General features: G+C 60.2%; 2 protein-coding genes across 3 annotated transcripts; both read left to right on the top strand.

The window, feature by feature from the left end:
- Nucleotides 1–205: 205 nt before the first annotated feature.
- On the top strand, nucleotides 206–3,915 carry TESPA1 (thymocyte expressed, positive selection associated 1). The gene is made up of 8 exons (XM_019611901.2): nucleotides 206–371; nucleotides 636–678; nucleotides 1,017–1,066; nucleotides 1,162–1,215; nucleotides 1,429–1,465; nucleotides 1,580–1,663; nucleotides 2,486–2,694; nucleotides 3,603–3,915. The coding sequence occupies exons 1-8, from the start codon at nucleotides 206–208 to the stop codon at nucleotides 3,785–3,787; spliced, it is 828 nt and encodes a 275-aa protein (XP_019467446.1). The 3' UTR covers nucleotides 3,788–3,915.
- A 72-nt stretch (nucleotides 3,916–3,987) lies between these two features.
- LOC109365183 lies at nucleotides 3,988–8,220 on the top strand. Of its 2 annotated transcripts, none has more exons than XM_031557797.1 (3): nucleotides 3,988–4,516; nucleotides 4,647–4,734; nucleotides 4,824–8,220. In XM_031557797.1, exon 3 carries the CDS (start codon nucleotides 6,113–6,115, stop codon nucleotides 7,079–7,081), a length of 969 nt encoding a protein of 322 aa, XP_031413657.1. In that variant the 5' UTR covers nucleotides 3,988–4,516; nucleotides 4,647–4,734; nucleotides 4,824–6,112; the 3' UTR covers nucleotides 7,082–8,220. The 2 variants fall into 2 exon arrangements, with proteins under 2 accessions (XP_031413657.1, XP_019467447.1); XM_019611902.2 differs by having other exon boundaries at nucleotides 4,824–5,278.
- The last annotated feature ends 1,943 nt before the right edge of the window (nucleotides 8,221–10,163 follow it).

Raw genomic sequence — 10,163 nt, forward strand, 5'->3', positions numbered from 1 at the left:
ATATGGGTAGGATGGGAAAGCTCTTTCCTATGGGAAGTGCCAGGCTCTAAAAAACCCCCAAGGGGATCCCAAAAGAGTCGCTTTCTGGTGCTGTGCAGCTTACCTCAAGACGTTGCGGCGGTGCTGCGGGGCTGCTGTGCAAAACGGGTGAGGAATGCCCCAACTTCAGGGCTCCCCTCTCCCCGCAGGGTCTCCTGGTGCTGCCATGGAGGGGTCCTCAGTGCTCAGCCCCTCCTCGTGGGAGAAACGACGCGCCTGGGCCCGGCAGAGCCGCTGCTGGAGGACCACAGTGGTGGAGGAGGAGGCGGCTGCAGCCATGCAGGACATCCCGGAGCTGCAGTCACCCCACCTGGACGACGTCTTCCTCGAAGGTCCGCGATGCCCATGAGCATGCGTGCAAATGGGGGTCTGCGCACGGGATGTGTGCATGCAGAGGGATGTGTGCTCACACGCGGATCATTTCACGTGCTGACACATCTGCGTGTGTGTGTGTGTGTGTGTGCAGTGCACATCAGTGCTTGCAAGCAGCTGTGCACATCCCTCAGCTTGGCAGCCAGCTCTGCACCACGCCGAGTTGGTGACCACAGCAAACCCGGCTCCCTCGTGCCGCTTTATCTCATCTCTGCTCCCCGCAGGAAGCTCCTCCAGTAAGATAGAGACGTGGCTGCAGGACTGCGGGTGAGCTGCGGGGCCGTGGGGTGCACAATGCCTCCCTGTCTGTTCCCCGGGGCTTTCTGCACCCGGGGGGGGGATGCTGGAGCTGCACAGGAGCTGCAGGGATGCACGCATCGTGCAGAAGGCTCTGCTGGCCCTTCGCTCCGTGCTCAGCCACTCTTGGCAGCAGCGGCGCTGTGCTCACCCTCTGAGCATCCCCCCGCCACACCGTCCAACCCAGCCTCATCCCCATCCCTCAACCCTCATCCCACCCTGCTCAAATCCCCCTTTCCCACCCCCGCGCCCCCAGCACAGTGCAGTGTAGCACTGCTGGACCTCACGGGGTTTTGCTTCGGGTTCAGGTCATCCTTGGAGGCGCTGCCGGAGGAGTTGTGCTCACTGGGTCCCTACGGTACGTGGGTGCTCTGTGGGCACAGCATGGAGGGGCTGAGGGTGGGGGTCTCCCCTCTGATCCCCGTTGCCCCTCGGGGCGATGCTGTCTTGCAGGCTGTGGGAGCAGCAGCACCAGCTTTGAGGACGACCTGACGCTGGGAGCTGAAGGTAGCAGCCACCCCCGGGGGTCCCTTCCTTTTCCCAAAGCTCTGAGCATCCCTGGAGGATGCGGGGACAGGGAGCACAGCGATGGGGAGAGGCTGTTTGTCCCGGATGGTTTCGCTGCGGTCATAGGATGGGGCTGCAGACACAGGGCCTGTCCCCAAAGCTCCCCAGATGTCCCCTCCCATTCCCTGCCACCTCTCTGCTTCCTTTTTGCAGCTCTTCTGCTACCAGGGAACGATAAAACCTTGGGCAGGTGAGAGCCGGATCCCATCCCTGCACTTTCCCACCTCTCAGCCCCAGCCGCCAGCACTGCTCTGTCCCCAGGGCTCCCCCAGGCTGTGACACCCCGTGGCATCTCTCCATGCAGGGCTCTGCAGGGCAGACGCCTCAGCCTGGGGCACAGCATGGCATCCAGCGCGCCCTCCGGCCTCACCAACCGGACCAGCTCCAGGTGGGGACCCCGATGGCTGCGGGGGTCGTCCTCTCATGAGAGCCGACACCCGAACCCTACACCCACCCTACACCCAACCCTACGTCCATCCTTTATCTAACCCTAAGCCTATAACCACCTACATGTAACCCTAACCCCACATCCAGCCTACATCCAGCCTACATCCAGCCTACATCCAGCCTACATCCACCCTGCAACCAATCCTACATCCAGCCTACATCCACCCTGTACCAAACCCCACATCCAACCCTACATCCACCCCACATCCAACCCTACATCCACCCCATATCCACCCTACACCCAACCCTACACCCAACCCTACATCCAGCCCTACATCCACCCTACACCCAACCCTACACCCAACCCTACACCCAACCCCACACCCAACCCTACATCCACCCTACATCCACCCTACACCCAACCCTACATCTAACCCTATACCCAACCCTACACCCAACCCTACACTCAACCCTACATCCACCCTACATCCACCCTACACTCAACCCTACATCCAGCCCTACATCCACCCTACACTCAACCCTACATCCACCCTACACCCAACCCTACATCCAACCCTACATCCAACCCTACACCCAACCCTACATCCAACCCTACATCCAACCCTACATCCACCCTACACCCAAGCCCACATCCAACCCTACATCCACCCTACACCCAAGCCCACATCCAACCCTACATCCACCCTACACCCAACCCTACATCCACCCTATACCCAACCCTACATCCACCCTACACCCACCCCCACATCCACCCCACAGCCACCCTACACCCATCCCTCACCCTACACCCGTCCCCCCGCAGCATCTCCGAGGTTCTCGATTGGTGCCAGGTGGACGCTGAGGAGATCCTCTACAATTTGGGATTCGTGCAGCCGGGGCCGGGCGCTGTGACTCGCATCCCTTCACGCTTCTTCTCCTCCCCATCCCGAGCCAAAGGCATCGACTTCCAGCTCTTCCTGAAGGCCCAGGTGCAGCGCCTGGAGATGGAGGATCCCTGCCTGATGCTGGCCAGTGAGTGGCACCGGGGGGACGGCGATACGGGGGGAGGAGGGGGCTGCGTTCTGCGCTTGTCCCCCTGCCCCGTCTGATGGAGCTGGGGTTGATCTGCTGAGCTGCGCTTTGTTCTGTGGGGGTGGTGGTACAGCTCCCCGTACAAAGGTGGTGGTCCCATAGAAATTGGGAACGGTGGCCTCACGCATCACTTCCCCCATAGAAACTGGGAAATCGGGGTTTCATGCCTCAGTTTCCCCATAGAAACTGGGAGCTGTGGTGCTGTGTGTCTGTCCCCCCATAGAAACTGGGAGCTGTGGTGCTGTGTGTCTGTCCCCCCATACAAACTGGGAGCTGTGGTGCTGTGTGTCTGTCCCCCCACACAAACTGGGAGCTGTGGTGCTGTGTGTCTGTCCCCCCATACAAACTGGGAACAGTGCACCATACATGGGAAATTGTGGTCCTCTGCCTCAGTTTCCCCATGGAAAGTGGGAATTGTGGTCCTGTGTCTGTTCCCCTATAGAAACTGGGAACAGTGGACCCATGTATCAGATCCCCTGTCGAAAGTGGGAAATTGTGGTCCTCTGCCTCAGTTTCCCCGTGGAAACTGGGAGCTGTGGTCCTGTGTGTCTGTTCCCCCATAGAAAGTGGGAATGGTGGTCCTGTGTCTGTTCCCCCATAGAAAGTGGGAATGGTGGTGGTCCCATGCCTTGGTTCCCCCATAGAAATTGGAGATGGTTGTCCCATGCTCCAGTTCCCCTACAGAAAGTGGGGAATCGAGGTCCTGTGCCTCAGTTTCCCCATGGAAGCAGAGTGTTGCTCCATTTTCCCAGCTGATCAGAGCCCGACCAGCTGTCAGGGCCCACCTAAAGCCCCTCCCCCCCCCAACTCTCCCCCCCTTTCCCTTACCCCCTTCCTGTCCTCCCCAGGTCGCTTCCAGCAGGTCCAGGCTCTGGCTGCCACAGCAGACGCTTTCTTCTGCCTCTATTCCTACGTCTCCAAGACCCCCCTGCAGCGCATCTCCCCTTCACACCTCGCCTGGACCGACCCCGGCATCCCCGAAATCCGCATCCCCCCCCCCAGCCCCCCACCCTCTCACCTGCAGAGCGTCTGAGGGCGGCCGTGTCCAAAATGTGTCTGTATGCCCCCCCCGGGCCGGGGGTTCCCTGGGCAGGGTGGTGCGGGAGGTGCTGGAGCGCAGCCGGGGGGAGAGGTTTTGCTTTGATCCCGATGATGTGGAAAGGTTGGGGGGGTTGCTGGTTGTGGGGTGGCTGTTGGGACGTCGCCACGTGGAGGTGGGGGGTCCTCGTGGTTTGATCAGGGGGTCCCCATGTGCCACCATCAGCGAGGGATGGAGATGGCTGTGGGACGTGGCCAAAACTCCACGGTGGGGGCTCTGCTGGGGGCGGGGGATGCTCCGTGCCCCCCAGGAACAGGACGGGGTGACACAGAGGATGGACAGCCATGGGTGAATGTCACCTCATCCCCAACGCTGGGTGCAGTGGCCACCAACGACAGCTGGCTGTGTGCCCCCCCTGCACAGCTGGGTCACAACGGGGACTCAGAGACCTCACCCAGGGGGGCGAAAGGGGGGCAGCACCCAGGAGAGCCCCCACAGCCCCACGGGGCACCACCCCACTGCGCAGCGGGTGGAGACCAACGGGGTCAGCAGAGCAGAGGACGGAGCAGAGGATGGCACTGGCTGGGTGACGCTGACTGGCAGCAGAGCGACGCAGCGGGGCTGCAGACCCCCGGGAAGGGTCCCACTGCAGGGAGCTTCGTGTCCCACCACCCCAACTGGGCTGAGACCAACGAAGCCGTGGATTCCTTCGAGATAGAAGAGGTGAGGGGGGCAGTGCTGCTGCTGGGGAGGGGGCTGCAGGTGGGCAGCGGGGCGGGCAGGAGGATTTACACACGTGCTCCAGCCCCTCTTTGGCACAACCAACTCACTGCGCCCTGCTGTGTTTGTGCAGGTGATGAGCGACAGCGACGATGGTGATGATGATGATGATGATGATGATGATGATGAAGAAACCAGCTGCTCTGTGAGGTTCCGCAGAAGTAAGCCGTGGCTCTTTCCACCCGCGCACACAGGTTGAGGGGTTTGTGGAGGGTGCAGAGGTGCAATGCATCCCACCCCCACCCTCCAGGTTTGATGCTCTATGGGGTCGGTGGGCACTCGGACAGCAGCGGCTTCGTGGAGGAGCCCCTTCCTGAGCAGACGGAGTGAACCCACCCGGGGGTCTCCTGCCCTGCACCCCCCCCAGCTGCTGCTCCAGCACCGGAGTGCAACACCGGGTGCGGGAAAGTTTGCACCGCTGCACTTCAGGCAATGGAGCCCATCCTCAGCACAGAGCTGAGCACCGCGTGGACACTGTGTGTGTGTGTGTGTGTGTGTGTGCAGCGTGCAAACGCATGCACAAGAATGTTGGATGCACCCAAAACTCAGGACTGGCACCTGCACAACACCCCTCCCTCCNAGCCCCATTTCCTCGGGGCTTCACTTGCACTTTGGAGTCAGCTGCTCCCCCGGCGCTTGGAACACTAGGATGGGGGTTTGCTGGGGGAATAGCTGACAGCACACTGGAAATAAAGGTCCCAATGGGATCAGGCCGTGTCCCTGCACTGCTGGGGGGTCCCAAGGATGTGGGTGAGGGCTGTGTGTGGCTCTCAGGGTGTGCAAAGTCGGAGGAGGTGCTGCCTTTGGGCATGACTCATGCAGCGCTCGCTGTTCAGGGTTTATTTTGCTCTCCATCTCTTCTCACCCCTCCGAAGCCTCTCTCTCCTGTTTCCTTATCTGGGTGCTTTATGGCTCCGGGCCTGTTCTTCATCTTCCTGCCACCTTATCTTTATGGCTCGGCTGTTCTTCCTCTCCTTGCAGCTCTGGCATCCGAACGAAACCGCAGTGATGCTCTGCAGGACTGCAGCCTTAACCCCTCCCGCTCTGCTTCCCACGGGGCAACCAAACATGGGGGGCACAGTCCCAAATTGGGGGCAGGGTGACCTTGGCACTTCCCGCTCCCAACTCTTCCCACCCCCATCTCTTCCCATCCCCAAATTTCCCAACCCTTTTTATTCCCTGGGTTGATGGAAGCTGACCCCCTTCTCTCTGCTCCATCCCACCCAGGGCCACCTCCCCATCCCCAGAGGGTCCCACCCGTGTCCTCCCCACTCCCCGTGGGCCACCAGCCCTACTTACACGCCACGAACGCCCTTCAGCAGGAAGAGAAGTGGTGCCAATGGCCTTTGGATGGGAAGGAAGGCTCCAGCCCCCCCAGGCATCAGCGCTGGAATTAATGGGGAGGGAAAGTCCTCGTGGGTAAACAACCCAAAGACTTCCCAGTGGAGCACAGCCAAGGATGGGATTATCCTGGATTAACCACCAGCCCCTCCAGCACCGGGTCTGGCTCTCACCACAGCCCTACCCTGCGGGATCTGTATGGGATCTGTATGGGAACCCCAACCTGGGGGGTGCACAGAGGGGGTTGGGATCCCCCCTTGGTCATCACCCCACTCCCCTCGCTCTGCCTGGTCCTGGTTCCCGGGCTGTAGATGGGATTACATCTCCACCAGCCCCAGGATTTGTCCTGGATGGGGCTGTGCAAAGCCATGGGGACACACATGGGCACCTCATCCCAACCAGTGGTCATCGGGGCCGGGCTGGAAAGCAGCACACAGCACCGGGAGCCAGCAGCTGGTGTTGGGGACCAGGCAGGGGACACACAGTGACAACTCCATGCTGCAGAGCCCAGGGCAGCAGGAGCTGCACATCATTACATTCCATGCATACATTGCAGCCCTCGGTGCTGCCAAGACCCAAAGTGGGGGTTTTGGAGCTGGTGCTGAGTTAATTCAGTGGGATGGAGCATCCTGTAAGAGGTGTCTTAAAACCAAGAAGCTCCTCTTGGAATGGAGGAACAACACTGAAGTGGTGGTGGGAGGGGATCCCGGGGGTCTTTTATCTAAACCCTGCACTGAGCTCCACTGCAAAGGGGCTGAGACATTTCGGAGACCCCCCCGAGCAGCACCAAAAGGGTTTTGCAGCACAGAGAAGAAGGAAACCAGGACTGCATGGAGCAGAGGCGCAGCACGGGTGTACATTTGGGAACACACAACCATCACTTGGTTCCTTTGCTCTCCACCCACCCCGCAGCCCCAAACCTTTTCCCATCCCCTCCCCACCCCCAACTCCTCCAGAAGTTTCCCTGCTTTCTCCTGCATTATTTTCCTGCAATTTCAGCCCCGTTTTCTCCAGTTCTGCTGGAGATCTGAGTGCACTCAGGTGGATCCTGACGGGCCACGCTCCGCTGCCTCCATCCCAGCACGACGTGAGGATGGAGCTGATCGCTGCGGGTGGGATGCTGCCCTGCAGCTGTCTGAAACACGAAGCAAATCCCTTCCTCCCTAGTGCACACTCACTCCTGGACACGAAGCAGTGTGGGGAGATAATTCATTCACCTCCCCCCTGTGCTTGCGCCCTTCCCTCGGTGCATCAGCGTTCCCCAGGCGTTTTAATGGGGGAAGATGCTCTGAGCTCCGTCCACATCCCCAGAATGGGATGGAGAGATGCTCTGCCCCACGCCAAGGGGCATAATGGGAGAGTGTGGGGTCTTCTGGGGGGGGTGTATGGGGTGCCCTGAGTATGCAGGTAGCAGCCACCCAATGTTTTGTGTCTTTGGCACACTCTGGAATTGCTCCCACACGTGCAGCCCTGGGGGACCAGGAGGTTTTGGGTCGGGTCCATCCGCTCCGTGCTCCCCCAGGAGCTGCGGGGCTGATCCCTGCTAATCCCACACTGGCCCAGTGCCCGGGCTCAGCACCTTCCTACCACCCCATCCCCTCCGATTGGTGCCTGCTGCCTTCATAAGAGACAGAATGGAGCCTGGGCTCATCCTGGGGCTGCGGTCACCACCTGAGCTCCGTGGGGATGATGAAGTTCTACGCAGTGCTGCTGCTGGCTGGGCTGGCCTGCTGCCTGGCTGCGGGCTGTGAGTAGGACAGGACCCCAGTGGGGCGGGATGTCCCTTAGGGGATGCCTGTCCCACCTGTGGGGTGGGCTGTCCCCATGCCCAAACCCCCCAGCCTGGGGTTGCTCACACTGTGTCTCTTCCATTCGCAGTGCCCGTCAACGAGACGCCGACCGTGGGGCAGGGTAAGCGGGGGTCCTGTGTGGGGATCTGTGGGGCTGGGGGCTGAGATTTCACTAGGAACTCTCCGAGCATCCCAATCATACAGAGAACTCTTCTGGGGCTTCTCCTTTGCTCTGTAAGTGGGTGAGTGATGCTCCCTCATCCCTCCCTGCCCTCCAAAGTGTGGGATCTGAGCCCCCTGCAGCACGAAGCAGCTCTGGGGATGGGGCAGGGGGACCCGTGCAGGCACAGCTCACGGAGGGGGCAGCTCCCAGACCCCCATTTCTCCCCACAGATGTGAAGGTGAGCGTCAGAGCTGCCGAAGGAGCGCTGGTGGATTTGGCAGACGTGGTGGAAAGCCTCCTGCGCTCCCTGGGAGACACCCTGGCCGGGGCGGTCAGACTGCTGATAGGGGGAAAAGCGAGTGAGGGGGGATCAGGGTGGGAGGATTTGGGGGCTGCGGTGCTGAGGGGCTCCCACAGCCCCCCCTGTCTGGGATGGGGACATATCTCACCTCTCTGCTTCTCTCTCCTAACAGAATAGCGAGCAGCCGGCGTGGTGAGCGCTGCCCTCCCTGCTGGGGGGACATGGGGACGTGGGGACACGGTGCTCTGCCCATGGGCTCCGCTCCATTCCAAGGTGCCATCAGTGCCACCAGCTCACCCTGCAGCCCTTCCCGTGTGAACACAGCTCCAAACAAAGCTTCCAATAAAGCAAACTGCTAATTGCTGCCTGTCCTGTCCCTCCTGATGCTTGCCCATAGAGGCTGCGCTCTGACCTGGGTGCTTTCCTGCTCCCATCTCCCTCGGATGAGTGGGGTCTTCCCAACCAAAGACCCAATTCCAGCATTTGGTGGCTGAGTCCCATGGGTTCCTTGTGCTTTTGTAGCAAAGCCACATCCTGGCACTGTCACACAGAACCACAGAGCTGCAGGGATTGGAAGGGACTTCTGGAAACTCACTGAGTCCAGATGCGTTGCTAAACCAGGTTCCCTATGTCAGGTCTCACGGGTGGGCATCCACGCAGGGCATCTTGGGCATCTCCAGAGAAGGAGAGTCCACCACCTCTTTGAACAGCCCGTTCCAATGCTCTGTCACTCTGACAGCAAAGTTTTCCTGGTGATAGTGTGGAATTTCCTGTGTCCCGTTTTCTGCCCTTTGCCCCTTGTTCTACCGTTGCTCAGCACCAAAAAGAGCCCACCCCCATTGGCTCCTATGTGTGGTGCTCCTACCATGCCCACCAACCCTATGGTCAATGTCTGCAGTCCTTCCTCCACTCTGGAGACCACCCCACTGCTGCACCCCCACCCAAACCTGTCCTGCAGACAGACCCCAAACCCCCAACCGACCCTTCTTTCCCATCATCTCATGTGCTGGCTGCTCAGTCCATGACATCCTCCATCCCCGTGTCCCATCACTTGGGTGACATTCTTGGCGACATCCAGAAGGCACCACAGCTCATTTCCATCCTCTACTGGACTCCTCAGCCCCATGGCACGGCTGTGGGGTGACTCAGTGGGATCTGGGTGCTCAGAGGAAGTTTGGAACACATAGGAGGGTTTTGCCCGTGTCTTGAGCTGTGGGGTCAGGCTGCTTTCTCACTGTGGGACACTGGGGCTGTGCTGGTGATGGAGAGCAGTCTCCAAGCACAGCTTCTCTTTTGGGATCTCATGGGAGCATCCTATGGGTCCCAGGAGGTGACATGGGCCATAACCTCGTGCTCCTGGTGTTGTTACTTTCAAGCAGTGCCTGCAGGTCCTGCACCCTTCCCTGTGCCCCTCACTGCAAATCCCCACCTGGTTTTGGTGCAGCTCCTGGAGCGGTATTTGCTCAGTGGGGTTCCTGACCCCCAAATGGATGAAGGGAACTGGGATGTTTAGTGGGGTGGGTATGGATCCGGCCCCAGCTCAGACACCTTTCAGAGCCAATTTGGCCGATCCGTTGTGGTCCAAGCCTGTGCCAGGACCCCTCCCACCCGGATGCCCCCTGGGTTATTTCCCTTCCTGGAATTCCCCTCTCATTAGCAGAGTTCGTTAACTCCAGAAGGCTTTTCTCAGCCCTTTGCAGTCTCACTCACCCACTCTGCTGGCAGGACGGCTCTGGGCCCTTCCAATGCCCCCATTTGGGGGGATATGGCACTCTGGGGTGCCCTGGATACAAGGAGGGCTGGTGGCCTTTGGGGACACAGAGTGTCACAGGATGGTGGTGCACAGGGTGGGACCTCCTCCTGCCTCCTCCTTGGTGCCACATCCCACACCTTCTGCCATCCCCTTCGGGGCTGATGGGGTTCCCCTTTCCCCCTGCTCAGCCCCCAAGGGTTGGACCATTTCTCCCTCATCTCCGACCGTTGATGTTCCCATTG

Source organism: Meleagris gallopavo, unplaced genomic scaffold (assembly GCF_000146605.3).
Source record: "Meleagris gallopavo isolate NT-WF06-2002-E0010 breed Aviagen turkey brand Nicholas breeding stock unplaced genomic scaffold, Turkey_5.1 ChrUn_random_7180001957721, whole genome shotgun sequence".
Classification (NCBI taxonomy): Eukaryota; Metazoa; Chordata; class Aves; order Galliformes; family Phasianidae; genus Meleagris; species Meleagris gallopavo.